Genomic DNA, 16,327 nt, shown 5'->3' on the forward strand with positions numbered 1-16,327 from the left:
AAGCTGACTACATGCATAGGATTCTCGCTAGGGGTATCTAGTCTCACTTCACTGAGCTCAGCCAAGCTGGTCACTCTTACGGCGTCCCCAAATGTAACCCTGACATTCACCGTGCCGTAATTGGCCTGTATTCCCTGCCAATGCCTTGCCAATGTCAACACCCCTGACCAATTAGATAACGGGCAGTATTCGGACATTTAGTCTGATTGGCGATGCGAGATAAGTTTAATAACTAGAAACAGCAGTGATCACCGTTCGTTGACGATTTCATAACTTAATTTCTGATAGAGGTTTATCAATGCTTTGTACAGGACAATGTAGTCATGTACGTACGGAGCAGATAGGATTGTAGTCGCGGTGTTTCTTCTTTTCCGTGGATTCTTTTATCTGCATCTGCAGCTGTGGCGCCAGAGGCAAAACAAGCCGGTATCATCCGGATACTGACTCGATAAGCGATATCCGCCCCGAGAGAGAGTGTGTTACGCAGGGAGGGGCGGAGCTGCATCCTAGAGATTCTGAATTGAGATGGTACAAGAAAGCTTGATGCTACTGATGCTTGTAATTGTTTATTTATACTTGTGTTATATAGGACATAGTACTAGTGTGGTAGTACTGTATGTAGATAGAGTACAAGTAGTGACAGCTACCCCAATGTATATCAACGGGCCGTGACCGTGGAGAGAGTATCCTCATAGGTGATTGGCCGGGCGCTCCGATCCGGAGACGAGGTCCACCTGAACCACGCGGGCTTTTTGTTATACTTTTTTCGGTGACATTTTATGTTTGTAGAGGCCAGACGGACGGGAGGATGGTGCCTAGAAGGTGCTAGCTCGCTGGGCTCTCTTTTTAAGTTCCCTTCTTTCCCGTCGCTTTCTTCTCCATCCCTTTCCACTTTTCTACCTTATTGTCTTATTAACTTCTACTACCTTCATCTGTGCCATTGTCAGTTAGTTTACGGCACTCCATTGTCAACTTCATTATGGCTCCTCAGATCGTCGATGCCCCTCCTACCACCGTCGACCTGGAAACAGGCCACGAGAGCGAGAGCAAGAAGAACACTGGCCCGGATGAAATCTCTGCCATCGACGAGAAGAAGGACGACCAGATTCCAGCCTACCAGCAGGATGCCTTTGGTAACGAGGAGTTTGCGGAGGTCAAATACAAGGTCTTGAAGTGGTGGTATGTTCTGGAATTGCACCACCTCACAACAGTCATCGTCATTCAGATCCCATCTGGACATCCCAACTGACACTTCCTCTTGTACCACAGGCAATGCGGGTTACTCATGGTCGCCGAAACCGTCTCCCTCGGTGTCCTCTCGCTGCCTCAGGCTGTCGCTGGTCTAGGCCTCGTTCCTGCCATCATCATCCTCGTCGGGCTGGGTATCATGGCAACATACACGGGCTATGTCATCGGTCAGTTCAAGTGGAAATATCCGCATATCTCCAACATGGCGGATGCGGGTGAGGTGTTGATGGGGCGGTTTGGGCGTGAGTTGCTGGGAATTGGACAGATGCTGTTCCTGGTTTTCATCATGGCGAGCCATATTCTCACGTTTACGGTGGCTATGAATACGATTACCAACAATGGGACTTGTTCGATCGTGTTTGGGATTGTGGGGACGATTATTTCGTTTATTTGCTCCCTGCCACGGACGCTGGAGAAGATGTCGTGGCTTTCGCTTGTTTGTGAGTGTAGCGGCTTTTATGGAATGTGTGCAATGGCTAACACGGTACAGCCTTCATCAGTATTCTTTCTGCGGTGATGATCACCATGATTGCGGTTGGTGTTCAGGATGATGGAGCTGCTGTTGAGGCGACTGTGAAGACCAACCTTTTCCACGGCTTCACTGCAGTGACCAACATTGTTTTCGCTTTCTGTAAGCATCCCGACCATGAAGACTATCACAAGCTAACTATGGCACAGCCGGACACGCCGCCTTCTTCGGCCTCATGGCTGAACTCAAGGACCCCCGCGATTACCCCAAGGCCCTGTGCTTGCTCCAGGGTATCGATATCTCGCTGTACATCATCGCTGCCATTGTCATCTACCGCTATACCGGTGCCGACGTCGCCTCCCCAGCTCTTGGATCGGCTGGTACTCTGGTTTCCAAGATTGCGTACGGAATTGCGCTTCCAACAGTATGTCCAAATACCCTTTGATGACCCCGAACCCTGCTAACGGATTAGATCATCATCGCCGGTGTCATTAACGGTCATGTCGCTTTCAAGTACGTCTACATTCGGATTTTCCGCGGAACAGACCGCATGCACAAGCGGGACTTGGTCGCTGTTGGCACCTGGATCGGCATTGGCTTGATCCTCTGGATCGTCGCCTGGATCATTGCTTCTGCCATTCCTGTCTTTAGCAACCTGCTGAGCTTGATTGTACGTCTTCTCCCCTCAGTAATATAAATAACACTAACTAGTCCAGACTGCATTGTTCGCAAGTTGGTTCACCTACGGCCTGAGCGGGATCTTCTGGCTGTACATGAACAAAGGCTTGTGGTTCTCCTCCCCGAGAAAAATCGCCCTGACGCTTCTCAATGTCATCATCGTCGGCGTTGGCGCTATCCTGGTACGTTCTCATCCATTTTGAGCCATCGGTTCCGATTAATAACATGAACAGTGCGGCCTCGGCCTCTACGTCTCCGGAAAAGCCATCCACGATAATCCCAGCAGCGCGAGTTTCTCGTGTGCCGCAAGCAACTAATCCATTTTTCTCTTCTTGTCGATTTTCTTTTTATGATACTTGACACTGCATCTGCATAATGCTGTGCATTGCATGATGGCATGTGTTTCCGAATTATGGGCTGGGTTGTAGGTTATGGCGTTCGTCGGCGTGGGTTAAACAAACTATTTCTGTAATATCTACGGAGTATTTGATACCATTTATACTGGTAACACTATAGAAAAAATCATGATGTTGTATTTTATTGATCTCACCCTCCTCGCCTTGTTTCATGTTAGCCCTATTTGGTTACGACCGGTTGAAATCACCCCTATGGTGACCATTCGAGGCCTAGATTTCCTAGTTTCTTATCCTTTAGTTAAAGACCTGCATGGGTTGCGGACAATCAATTCTTGGGCAGATCATCTTGTCGAGATAAGAGTTATCTGGAGAATAATTAATATATCTCACGAGTACCGGCCTCTCTTCCTGAACATTTGGATTAACCGACAAGAAAAAAAAAAAAACAACCTGCATTTGCGAGTCGATTGCAGCACCGCCGGACTAAGGCGCGAGTCTGGGACATAGCATAGATTGTCATGTTCATCAAGTTAATCCAGGGACGGAACGTCCGCAATATCTGAGACATTGAGCTTGCAGAGCTATCACGGAGACTGTTATATTCTCTCACTTTTCAAGCGCTGTGCGTATACGAGACTGCGAAAGGTTCTCCCGGAATGTGCTTTCTGTTGTGCGCAAGGCATGCAGACATGCCCATAGATAGATTCGAAGGAAATAAATGCGTTGACCACAGTCTCTTCCCCTTCATATCACGCCAAAGATTCCTTTTTCCGTCAAATCATGCCTTGCTGGCTCAATCGTACAAGGATAATTCAGACCGGAGAACTTACCAATATCATAATTGCCGAGATCTCGCCGAGGGCAATTGTTCTTTATCATTACCCCAGTGCTGATTGCTATGGGGTGTACCAAAGGCATCAGGATGCCCAGTTTATCGAGCAGGAGGAACACTAGCTAGTATTTTCTGAGCCTATCGGCTATGATATTGCCGGGGTAAGGCGCGAGTCTGAGACGTAGACAGCTGTTGCTAGCAACCCAACGTCCGCAGTACGCTAGGCATTGAGCTTTGTGCCTGCTGAAGTATCAGAGAGATTGTGTGATCTCTCTAGCTCTTTTTGGTGTCGAACATAGTCAGGCCTCAGAGATGCTCAGTTTAGTTTGCAAGCAGCAGATACTATCTTTACTTCGATAGTATATGCCTGACTATATATCACATTAAAGCTCCTTTTCTCTCTAGTTACTAACTACACCTTGCTGGCCTTTTTTTTTTCTTTATTAATATCGTTTTCTAATAGTGCAACAGCGCAACGGTGGTTCAGTGCGAGCCTTGGATGTTTCATTCTCTTAAACTTTGGATATTGGAGAACATGTGACTCCAAAAGACGCCTAGGAGACAGTGCTCCTGTTTGATGCTGTCACATCCTCGGTCCATTCTGCCTGTTAGTTGGGAGACAACTGACTTGTCAGTTCATATTAGATGGATTCGGACTAGCGGGCGGACTCTGACGGTTTCTCGCTGAGGCGTATTTCTCTGCGTTCCTGATCGCAGTGATGCTTGCTCCTAGAACATAAATGTAGCTAAGCAAGGGAAAGGCAGAATTCTTCGGTCGGCATCTTGGAACGTTCACAGCACCGCCAGGACAAGATGCGCTCCGTCACCGGCTGTCGTATTCATCAGGTCACTTTAGTGACCAAATGTGCGCAATGAGCTGTCATAGAGACTTTGCTTTATGGCGCCCAGTGTTTCAGGTATCGTGTATAGATGAGACCTCGGATAGGCTTTCTCGAAATTTATTGTCTATTGGGCACAGGGCATGCATGTTCGGGTGCGGGTCTGTAGACAGCGGACTGGTCGGTCATAGTAATGAGTGGCTCAATGCAAGCTTAACTTCGGGTGGTTTAGATTTCGAAGGGTTATTGGCGAACATAGGGTTTGCGACAGGTAGTTTAGCGATATATCTTCGGGTCTATTCATTAGGATAAATTGATTATTCTCTGTATTCTTGATTGTGATTTTTCTTGTTCTCGGCAGACGCACATTATCCCTCAGGAAGGATACTGGACCCATGGACCAGTCTTCAGGTTCACGATAAGTGGTTTTCCATTGGATATATGATGCGACGGAACTTTGGTGGATGTTGTGTGTAACGTCGGTTCATCTTCGTAGATTCAACCAATGTCAGTTTTCCATTTCGGTGACCATTCCATGTCTCCTGGAGTCCAACTGCGGTTGTGTGCCTATTAGATCCACACAATAAAAGCAGCCTATCGCATTATTCCAGCTTCTATTCTGCCATTGAACTTTTAAGTTCAAGATAGCAACCCAGTGTGCTGGATCCGCGGGAAAGGGCAAGTGAATCTTGTTGGCAAACTCGGCAGTGCCTGGCAAAATGTTGCACCAGTTGAGTCAACCCTAAGGTCTATAGCGCACGCGTGGATGTCGAATTCAGTCCTGCGTAGTACCCGGGACATAAAACAGCCCATGGATAATGACAGAACATAACGTGTGGCCTCCTCTGCTGCAAGCACGCCCAGGTACCAGAGCCCTAGAGAATGCGAGCCTAAAATGTCTGTCTGATCTGGTGGACTTTTGTCAGGAAGCTGAATGAGTGTGCTATTCTCAAGAGTGCTCCGTAATGCCTCTTAGGGGTATTTAATGCAGAGCTTTCTTTGTATTCGCCGGACGCTCCCAACGACGTCTTTCAGTGAGCCTCCAGCTCTTCTATTCTCTAATTTTGGTTCCTGAATCAACTTCTTCTCAACCTCTTGCGCACTTTCAGTGGTAGCCTCTCTGTTGGTCTTAGGTATTGCATTTATCTTGCCGTTCAGGGCTCCAGATAGGAAGAGGTAAATGGGGATTTTCATTCTATTCCTCAAAACCACTGTCATCCTTCCTCGCACCAGGAGTCGCTCTCGGACCACTTTGTTGAAACAACGAGTTTAGGCGTTAAGATAGAAGGCGGAGAATAGAGCTTGCATGTGTCAGTTGTGGTGACTGCTGGCTTAATATTCTTTGAGCACGAACCATATCACCTCCGTGGAGGCTTCCACTAGCACGAACAAGACGACCTGTTGTCAACCCAATGCTCGAACCCCTCTGTGAACAATTATCGGTAAATTAGCATTCAGCGATTTATACCTGGAGTCGGCATTGGAACGAAAAAACGGCCCAAATGTTAGACAGCCGTCTTCGATCAGTCACTTGAAAAAACTAGTTTCGCAAAGTGAATAACTTAATCCCGCATTGTGTTGCTGCATGCATAACCCATTCTACTCAAGGCAGGTTTTTTTTTTTTTTTTCGTGCCTTCCTGAGCAGTGACTGTTAATGGGATCATGCGTGCGGTCTCTTGATGTAGCGAAGACTGATCCGTTTCTGAAGTCGGGAAGCGGAAGCTCCCTCAGGCCGTGAGACTGATACCAGGCCATGCCAAGTGCTGGTTTGCATCCCATGCGCGCCAAAGTAGGATGCCACCAAAACGGGCGCCGCTGGCCAACTGAGGGAAGTAGGCTGAATCAATGTACAGTCCCATGCGCGGCAACTGTTAGGAAAGACATGTTTATCCAGTATTACGCCATATGATTCGATGCGAGCATCTCCGTAATGTTGACCAGGAGATATACGATTTTGCCTTTTTCTTAATATCATCGAGAGAAGTCAGGTGCTCATCATTTCGCAATCACCCCTTCATAAACCATACGGCCTTGTGTGTGATGCGTCTGGGCTGAGTGGTGTTTGGTCCAAGTCGTCTCAGTGCACGTCTGGCTATCGTGACCTCGAAAGAAGCGACAGGACTTTGTGTGATGTGGGTTGTGGAAGCCTGGGACTAGTCCCCGCTTGCGCGAGTCCAGATTCTTAGGGATATACCAGTGTCTCGAGCGAATAGCGGTATCCTAGTCTGTGGTGATGAGTAAGTTTTTCCGCTTATAGTTATCGAAATAGAAAGCCAGCGGGTCTCAAGGTAGAGCGAGTAGTATAGTTAAAGGCAATTTGATTTCCAGCGAGCATAGTTCCACATCAGGATGTCCAGCTTGAACCTAACCCCATTGAGCCGACAGATGCAATTGGCATTCAGTCTGTAAATGACAAAAAATCTCCCAGAAATGGAAGAGATAGGTGTCATTTTGAAGGCCAATACCATAAAGGTACAACCGTTCAAAGTAGACCCAACATGCTATTTTCTGGCTTCCGTTGTCAACAGGCTCCGGGACTATGGAATATTGCTCGAGTTCATCCTTCATCAATGGGTCAAAATTGCATTGAGGAGTGAATGTTGCAAAGGCTCATCAGTAAAACCTGCTCATTCAACTACATAAAGATGCCATTCACTGTACTCCCAGCAAGAAAGCAATGATGGGTAAGCATAGGGGAAAGTGTAGCTATACAGAGGCTTTTTCAAGCATTAACTCACACCATGCACCTGAAATTTTCCCTTGGGCCAGATTTGTTGAGGACCGCAGCATGTTGACCTCGACATGCGGTGACATGATAGACTGAAGTGAAGAGAAGTCTCGAACGAGCGCTCCAATAGCGTATGACAATTGCCCCGGGACAGCAGGCTAACTGTTGTAACCAGACGGCCCTGGTTCCATCAAACTTCAGCTCGACATGCCGCAAGTATAAGCACCAACACGATTGGTTCGTAGCCCGATCTGGCTTGAAAGGATCTGGATTAAGCGCGTGGGGAAGAGCTCAATCCGAAACATAAAATTACAGACGCTCAATATCCCAAGCCCTAAACTTACCGTTAGTTCTATCTTTCGTCATCTTCATACAATGTCAAAATACGCCTTTTACGCGCGGGCTGCGTTTTCGACGTCCCGTCGACGCTTCATCAACCCCAGCTCAAGGAATTGCATGACTTAACACTCCACAATGTGCAACAGTATGCTACAAAAAAGCACCCTAGGACTCTCCCTTCATCACTAATACTACTCTTATAGAATTGATGCCGGATGATTCTTATACAACGAACAGGCACGTTTTCGAGAACAAAATATGAAGTTGATGTCTCTGCATTTGAGAAGGCTGTTGCCAAGTGTTAAGAATCTTGTCAAAATCAGCGAAGGAGGGTTCAATCGTGTGCTACTGGCCACCATGAAAGATGGGTTTGGGGCTATAGTAAAGGTCCCGTACAGGATATCAGTGCCCAAAACATATGCAACTGCCCGTGAAGTCGCAACCTTACATTCCTTCGTTCCAAAGGGATACCGGTTCCTAAAGTGTATGGCTGGTCTTCGACAACTGGCAAACCAATAAGCACATTCCTCGGACAAATATCATAATGCAATATTCACGCCCGATGCATCTCGCTGATTCTGCCAACAGGGTGCGGTTTCTTCCTGCGATGCCAGGGCAGCCGTTGGTGTTTAATTCAGTTTTCTAGTTGGCTGAAATTCAATGAGGGCTGCATACGACTTTCAGGAAACAGTGGATACCTTCCCTTTGATCTCATAGATTGAGGATGTGTCTGGTTCCTAGAGTATATTCTGATTCCTAGAATATATCTAGCATCTGAATGGACTTGGGACCTCAGTCGAGCGGGTCTCCAGGTCCTGCCATTGCAGATAATGCTTTGTGGAAAAGCGAGGGGCGCGTCATAACTATACAACCACCGTAGTGGCCAAGCATAGACTGAGTGAAATCCGAAGTAGTTGATATTGCTATCCCTATTCTACACGATGCTATGCTAGCCCAGTAATAACAAAAGGAGATAAAGTATTAATAGAAGCGGCGTGATCTGGACCCAGTCCAGGAACGAACAAGATAATGGATAAAAGGAGTATGAAAGAACGACACGAAAAGAACATGAAATAACGAAAGACGATACTATATTATACTGCGCTACCCCTGTCCCCTTCTGCTATCCCTCCTCATCCGCCTTTGTTTCCGCTGACTCGCCAGAATCGCGTCTTCAGTGAGGATTTCAGGTGGTAATTCGAACTCTTGTTCTTCCATCTCTGGGATTGGATGGCCAAAGGCGAGGGTTTGATGTTGAAGACGGTTGGTTCGGCGATTGGTAGGGGATGACCCCTTCCCCAGAGCGATGGCGCGAACTTGAGGATCGGAATAAAATGAGGTGAAGGGTTTATTCTCGACAAGTGGAAGAGGCTCGGGAACAAGACGTGTTGGTTGTGGGGGTTGTTGAGAGGGTTGTGACTCTGGTTCCTGGCCAGCAGCAGATAGTGCAGTTTTGGATTTGCGACGTTTCTCGGATGATATTGAGGGTTTAGGTTTCTTGCCCGATGTGGCGGTTTGGGCTTCGCGATGGAGTTGACGGGCTGCTTGTACATCGACGTCGTTTGGATCAGCGGGTTCGCCGTTACTCTGGATATCGATGCTATCCCGGATATTGTCGTTCTCGGGAGGAGCATCTGGTGAGGACGGTTTGTCCTTGGCTAGTTTCCGACGCTTCTCTTCTTCTTTCCAAATTCTGAACTTCTCAATCAAAGCTGAGAGTTCCTTGATGAAGAAGTCGCGCTTCGGCTCATAGAGTTTTTTGTTATCTGTGGCCGTAATGCCCATCACGCGAAGCCAATCATGACCTCGTAGTTCTTCTAGGAGACGGTCTACCTGGAGCTTTTCGTGCTGGGCCCGTTCACGCTCGATGTTCCGGAGTTGTTTCTCCTGTCGTTCGACTCTGCGGTGCGCGCGGAAATAGGTCCCTTCGTTTAAGGGATCTTCTTCGCTAGCATCGTGGTCCTCTTTGGGGTCCGGTAATTGTATTACCTTGCAATTGTGGAACATCACAAGAGGATTGCCAAAGGGTAATTCCGGATCAGGGGGCAGGTATGTCGACGGAGGTTTGGTGAGATCGTCAATCAATTGGATCGCCGTATCTCCGGTCAGGAATTCTACGATCCCGTCAGTTCCACGCCGATAAAAAAACACAATTGGCACGCAGCATACCCGTTTTCTGCGGTTCCAGACTCAGCAATTGATCGTAGTTCGAGAAATAAGCAGTCAATTCACTTCTGAATTTAGGCCCGCTGTCATGAGATCGCAAGGATCGCCGCTCCCGTCCCGCGGAGGGGGTTGAGCCTGGGACTGGAGCGGGCGGCTGCGATTCCGGCAGCGGAACGCTGTTATTCCCCCGCGAATTCCAACTGGCATTGTTCCGGGATGTCTTGTCCGACCCCACGGGATTTTCCGCAGGCTTTTCTTCAGAGTTGGGGTGTTGCCTTGGTTGCTGCGGGCGATGGTAGCGGCTTTCACGCACAGCGGGAGGACGTGGTCGGGGGGAGGAAATCGCGGGAGCGGGAGATATGGTATCTAGCGGATCGGGGGACTCGCGCGGATCTGGTATGGGAGTAGTGGACGGGGTATCATGGCGATTCCTGAAATGCGGGGTTTTCGGGTTATTAGAAAACGAAGAAGGAGGAGGAGGAGGAGAATGGTGATTATATGTGGAGGACGAGGCCGAGGATACGAGTCGTGGTCGTCGCGCCGATGCGCGCGGTAGCGGAGCAGCAGTAGCGGCCGAAAGGGGCGAGTTGGCGGGACGGACAGCGAGAGGTTTTGGGGTGGTGGCGGGTTCGATTGTGGTATCTAGTAGATCGGGCGAACTGCCGCGACGACGAAGACGGCGCGAAGAAGACGAAGGAAGGGGATTGAGATGTTGTAAACGGGGGCGTTTGGTGGGCGGAGGAAGCAGACTCAGATCGGAATCCTGTCGCACATGCAGAGACGACCTGGACCGGACAGCCATGGTGAATTACATCTGGAGGTTTCCTGGGTATAGGGCAACCAATGATGGAGGAATAAAGGAGTTTAGCCGGGATTGAAGCTGCTGGTCGCCGGCGAAGAGCGAGAGAGAAAAGTTGAGGCCGAAGGAGCAGTCGGCGATGTTACGTTACGGGACGATACAGGGAGACGGGCGTGTTAAGGTGGGCGCGTACGGTAACTTTTGTAATTGGCATACATGGCATGACTTCTATTCAACGCATCACTTTCATCTTTTCCTCCCCCTCATTCTATCTCATTTTCTCTATATTGGACGACAATGCATACATAAAATCATGCCGAGTGAAGAAGACGGCTGAGTCATCATCCCACGCAACCCCGGTTTTGGCAGCGTGGGGGTTCGGCCAGTGACGGAGCGCCTTTACTATCGCCATACACTCGTGGGGGCGGGGTTGCATCAGTGCTTCTCCGGATCTATACTGCTATATAAACCTGTCTCTCCGACCGCAACTAACTGTGAATTATTTCCGAATCTACAACAACATGACGAGACAACTTATCCCCGGCGTTTACGTCCCTACCGTCGCCTTCTTCAAAGAGAATGAAGACCTAGACCTCCCAACCGTCGAAGCCCATGCTGCTTACCTCGCTCAAGCTGGTGTCACCGGAATCGTCACTCAGGGAAGCAATGGAGAGGCCGTCCACCTTGATCGGGAGGAGCGCAAACTTGTTACGGCTCACACTCGTAAAGCTCTCGACGCCGCCGGCTTCACCTCCATGCCCGTGATCGTGGGCTGCGGATCCTCGTCCACCAGAGAAACGATTCGGTTCTGTCAAGACGCTGCAGAGGCTGGAGGAGACTATTCCATTATCCTTCCGCCATGCTACTACAAGGGCCAGGTGTCTAACGAAGCCCTGCTCGACCACTTCCGTATCGCCGCAGACGCCTCTCCTATCCCTGTCCTCATATACAACTTCCCCGGTGCTTCAGGTGGCATTGACCTCACGTCCGACGATATCCTTGCGCTATCTCAGCACCCCAACATCGTTGGCACCAAGCTCACCTGCGGCAATACCGGCAAACTCGCCCGTATTACGTCACAGGCCAAGCCCTCCTTCCTTACCTTTGGTGGCTCTTCCGACTTCACCCTGCAGACGCTTATCGCCGGTGGTGCTGGTGTGATTGCTGGTATTGCCAACTTGATTCCCCGCTCCTGTGTGAAGGTCATGGAGCTTTACAACAGCGGTAAAGTGGAGGAGGCACAGAAGCTCCAAGCGATCGTGGCCCGTGCGGACTGGCTTGCCATCAAGGGAGGATTTGTGGGGGTGAAGAGCGCATTGCAGACATATCGAGGGTATGGGAAATACTCGCGTCGGCCCTGCGTGGCGCCGTCTGACCAGGAAGCAGAGGCAATCAAGGAGAGCATTCGTGAGGGGATGGAGACGGAAAGATCATTGGAAAACTGAGTTGAGCCTTATGATTGATCGATATTATGTACCATAGTGTGTACAATAACGAACCGAGCTTTACCAGACAGCGTGCATGGTACGGAGTACTTCACAAACAAAGTAAACAAACATTCTCAATACAACCAGGGATGAATTGCAGCCTCCCTAACGGCTCTATTATTGTCACACATGAATTTCTCGCTGTAAAAAGCCGTTTTGGTGTCTCTCAATGGCATGTCTAGACTGTGCTGTGGAATGTTGGGAAGGTGCTAAGGCTCAGCTTCCTCGCTATCTCCCTCGCCTTCCTCCTTTATTTCTCCGCACCTCCCCATCTATTCTTCTTTAACATTTTTCATCTCAATGCACTCTTAATCCATCGTTTTTCGCCATGAAATTCTCCGTTCTGACGCTGGCTGTGGCTGTCTCATCGGTCGCAGCAGTCAGTGTCAACCCCTTGCCAGCTCCACGCAAGATTACCTGGGGATCGTCTGGCCCCAAACACCTGGACGGCCGCATCTCGCTCCGTGCAACACGCGACACCCACACCCATCTTCTGGCTAATGCTTGGGATCGAGCCTGGCACGCTGTATCTACGCTGCAATGGGTTCCTGCCGCTACGGAAGCTCCCATCGCCTCATATCCCGCATTTCCCACGCCCTCTGCTCACAAGGCCAAACGAGCACCTTCTCCGTCGTTGACCTATGTGGACGTCAAGGTTGAGGATAGTCACGTCGATTTGCAACACGGTGTCGATGAATCTTATACGTTGAATGTCACGCAGAGTTCCAGCAGTATTTCCATTTCCGCCAAGACTGTCTGGGGTGCTCTCCATGCGTTTACCACTCTGCAGCAGCTGATTATTTCTGACGGTCATGGAGGACTGATTATCGAGCAGCCGGTCGAAATCTGGGATGCACCTTTGTATCCGTACCGTGGAATTATGATCGACACCGGTCGTAACTTCATTACGGTCCCCAAACTGCTTGAGCAGATCGATGGTCTGGCCCTGTCCAAGCTCAATGTCCTGCACTGGCACATTGGCGATGCACAGTCGTGGCCTGCACAGATCGACGCGCACCCTAACATGACCAACGACGCTTATTCTAAACGGGAAATCTATACTCATAATGACATGCGCCACATCGTAGGCTATGCCCGTGCTCGTGGAGTCCGTATCATTCCCGAAGTGGACATGCCCAGTCATGCGGCTGCTGGATGGCAGCAGGTCGATCCGGAAATCGTGACATGCACCGACTCTTGGTGGTCCAATGATGTATGGAAGTACCATACTGCGGTCGAACCAAACCCGGGCCAGCTCGATATCATGAACAACAAGACATATGACATTGTGGGCGATGTTTACCGTGAGCTCTCGGGCATCTTCCCTGACAAATGGTTTCATGTTGGGGCCGACGAGATCCAGCCCAACTGCTTCAACTACAGTCGCCATGTCACCGAGTGGTTTGCTGAAGATCCTTCGCGTACCTACAATGACTTGGCTCAGTACTGGGTAGACCATGCTATGCCCATCTTTCGCAGTGTCCACAGCAATCGACGTCTGATCATGTGGGAAGACATCGTCCTGTCCACTGAGCATGCCCACGATGTGCCCAAGGATGTGGTCATGCAGAATTGGAACAACGGACTCGAATATATCGATAAGCTGACCGCCCAAGGGTACGATGTGATCGTGTCGTCGGCCGACTTTATGTACCTTGATTGTGGTCAGGGGGGGTTCCTTGGAAACGATCCTCGATATGATGTCATGGACAACCCAGATCCTGACACTCCAAACTTCAACTACGGAGGCAATGGTGGATCGTGGTGCGCGCCATACAAATCGTGGCAGCGCATCTATGATTATGACTTTACGACTAACCTGACCGAAACGCAAGCGAAGCACGTTATCGGAGCAGCCGCTGCATTATGGACTGAGCAGACTGACGATGTGACGGTGTCAAGCAAGATTTGGCCACGTGCTGCTGCGCTGGCAGAACTGGTGTGGTCTGGCAACCGCGATGACAAGGGACACAAGCGGACGACCTTGATGACGCAGCGGATTCTGAATTTCCGAGAATATTTGGTTGCGAACGGAGTGCATGCTGAAGCTTTGATGCCCAAGTACTGTCTGAAGCATCCGCATGCATGTGATCTCAACTACAACCAAACTGCGGTTCATTGACTAGATGGCCGGAATGGATCTGCTTCAGTTAGGTTTCGGGGGTTGTATATATTATGGTGCATGATTATCCATGTGACGTTTATGATTGTCTAACTATGCCATTGGTTTTCGTTATTGCATCAGAATGCCCGAGGTAGCATACTCAATGAATACAGCATACGTTATGAAAACATCAAACTTTCCATACCAAGTCATATCGAAATAACTGTTTACGCAACTCCAGTAAACTACTGGTTAATATGGAGTACATCTGTCGCCTTCCGCTCTTGGCTCCCCTGTCCAATCAGAGCCACCGCCGACTCGGGTTCCGCTGTGGGCTCCCGAAACTCGGGATGACTGAAACTCGGGGTTTCGCTCTGCAGACTCCGGGAAGATAAATAATCTGGTTGGTTGATTTATAATGGCTGAGAAATCAATGTAGAGAAGTTAATCCGTACCAGGGGTATGGCACAGAGTACAATTGCACGCTGCCTATCCTATTTATATCTACTCAGAAATATGTAGAAAATACCTACTCAATCAATTCTTTCCCTTCACCCATTCCATACTCTGGATAAACCAAAATGTCAACCTCCAAACTCTTCACCCCCCTCCGCGTGGGCCAATCAACACTCTCCCATCGCCTAACAATGGCCCCCATGACCCGTCTCCGCGCCTCAAACACCCATACGCCCCTCCTCCCCCTCGTCAAAGACTACTACCGTCAGCGTGCCTCCGTCCCAGGCTCCCTCCTCATCACCGAAGCAACCGTGATCTCCCCCCGCCATGGCGGCTACACCAACGTCCCCGGGATCTACAGCGAGGAGCAAATCTCTGCCTGGAAGAAGTCACCAATGCAGTGCACGAGAAGGGCTCGCATATCTACATGCAGCTCTGGGCGCTGGCCGTACAGCGAACCCGGGGTTCATGAAAGAAAAGGGCTTTGATCTCGTGTCTAGCGGAGACGTCCCCATGAAGAGCGTGTTCAGCGGGGAAATGCACCATCCCAGACCGCTAACAGAGCAAGAAATCACCGCCGCAGTCGGCGATTTCGTAGCCGCAGCAGAAAACGCAGTAAAAGCGGGCTTCGATGGCGTCGAAATCCACGGCGCAAACGGCTACCTCGTCGACCAATTCATCCAAGATACCGCCAACAACCGAACTGACAATTGGGGCGGGTCTATTCCCAACCGCTCCCGTTTTGCGCTGGATGTCACCCACGCAGTCGTAAAGGCCGTGGGCAACGACAAAACCGCCATCCGGTTAAGCCCCTGGAGTAAATTCCAGGGTATGCGCATGGAAGACCCGATCCCGCAGTTCTCGCATCTCATTGAGAACCTGTCAGACCTCAAACTCGCTTACTTGCATCTCTGCGAGTCGGATGCTAAGGCCGCTGGTGAATCACTCCGCCCGTTCATCGATAGCTATAACAAGGCCGGTCCGGTTATGGTTGCTTCTAATTACACTGGTGAGACTACGGTGAAGGCTGTTGAGGAGGAGTATAAGGATAATGAGGTTATGGTTGCTTTTGGGAGGCCATATATTGCGAATCCGGATCTGGCGTTTAGGGTTCGGGAAAAGGTGGAGTTGGCGGAGGTTAGGCAGGAAGGGGTTTATGCGCAGAGTGAGGAGGGGTATACGGATTACGGGTTTAATGAGGAGTTTAAGGCGGTTTACCAGTGATTTGCCGACTTGTGGTTTGATTATTGCATGTATATATACTACTAAATTTGTACAGCTAAGCTAATATATCATCTTACCCGAGGGAAAATCCACTAATTCCCTCTTTTTGTGCAATAGAATTGAGCTTCTTTCTGATGGGTTTGGTGCAGTGAATGTAAAATGTTATCATTTCTCATCTTTTTATTACTTCACCCTTTTCTCTTTGTGTCGCACAGCCAACCTTTGAACTTATCAGGGACCTGTACTATATGAATACGATATACGATATGGCAACCGACATAGTGGTCCATAGTGCTATCAGCCAGAACAAGATCCTTCATGAACCAGCATTCGGTTATTGAAGGTTCGTTTGTCACTGTTTTCTTCGGAACCCAGAGGGCTCGCAGGGTCTGGTAGACTCTTTAGCTGGTCTATCAAGAAGATAACAAGCTTATTCATGCTTTGCACTTTCCTGACTAAATATCTCACTTGACAGTGAGCCGCATGTTCAAATGATGGTTAGGCTCTTAGTCGATAAAACTACCAGCCACCAGGTCTGTTAGCAATATTCTCTCTTTTTATCTCTCTTAGGAGAAAATCAGTGCTAGGGACTTGAATCATC

The 16,327-nt window shown here is 49.3% G+C and overlaps 5 protein-coding genes across 5 annotated transcripts; 4 read left to right on the top strand and 1 right to left on the bottom strand.

Moving 5' to 3' along the window:
* Positions 1 to 979: 979 nt before the first annotated feature.
* ACHE_60605S (neutral amino acid permease) lies at positions 980 to 2,712 on the top strand (the record flags this gene model as incomplete). The annotated part of the gene is made up of 7 exons (XM_043281798.1): positions 980 to 1,179; positions 1,270 to 1,688; positions 1,739 to 1,879; positions 1,927 to 2,141; positions 2,190 to 2,387; positions 2,434 to 2,577; positions 2,629 to 2,712. The coding sequence occupies 7 exons, from the start codon at positions 980 to 982 to the stop codon at positions 2,710 to 2,712; spliced, it is 1,401 nt and encodes a 466-aa protein (XP_043139241.1).
* Positions 2,713 to 8,594: 5,882 nt separating this feature from the next.
* Positions 8,595 to 10,458, bottom strand: ACHE_60606A (acetyltransferase SAS4-like domain-containing protein; the record flags this gene model as incomplete). Its single annotated transcript, XM_043281799.1, has 2 exons — positions 8,595 to 9,604; positions 9,660 to 10,458. The coding sequence occupies 2 exons, from the start codon at positions 10,456 to 10,458 to the stop codon at positions 8,595 to 8,597; spliced, it is 1,809 nt and encodes a 602-aa protein (XP_043139242.1).
* A 518-nt stretch (positions 10,459 to 10,976) lies between these two features.
* Positions 10,977 to 11,900, top strand: ACHE_60607S (dihydrodipicolinate synthase family protein; the record flags this gene model as incomplete). The annotated part of the gene is made up of 1 exon (XM_043281800.1): positions 10,977 to 11,900. The coding sequence occupies one exon, from the start codon at positions 10,977 to 10,979 to the stop codon at positions 11,898 to 11,900; it is 924 nt and encodes a 307-aa protein (XP_043139243.1).
* Positions 11,901 to 12,270: 370 nt separating this feature from the next.
* On the top strand, positions 12,271 to 14,064 carry HEX1 (beta-N-acetylhexosaminidase; the record flags this gene model as incomplete). Its single annotated transcript, XM_043281801.1, has 1 exon — positions 12,271 to 14,064. The coding sequence occupies one exon, from the start codon at positions 12,271 to 12,273 to the stop codon at positions 14,062 to 14,064; it is 1,794 nt and encodes a 597-aa protein (XP_043139244.1).
* Positions 14,065 to 14,627: 563 nt separating this feature from the next.
* On the top strand, positions 14,628 to 15,726 carry ACHE_60609S (alkene reductase; the record flags this gene model as incomplete). The annotated part of the gene is made up of 2 exons (XM_043281802.1): positions 14,628 to 14,950; positions 15,003 to 15,726. 2 exons carry the CDS (start codon positions 14,628 to 14,630, stop codon positions 15,724 to 15,726), a joined length of 1,047 nt encoding a protein of 348 aa, XP_043139245.1.
* Between the last annotated feature and the right edge of the window lie 601 nt (positions 15,727 to 16,327).

This window comes from Aspergillus chevalieri, chromosome 6 (assembly GCF_016861735.1).
Source record: "Aspergillus chevalieri M1 DNA, chromosome 6, nearly complete sequence".
In the NCBI taxonomy this organism is placed as follows: Eukaryota; Fungi; Ascomycota; class Eurotiomycetes; order Eurotiales; family Aspergillaceae; genus Aspergillus; species Aspergillus chevalieri.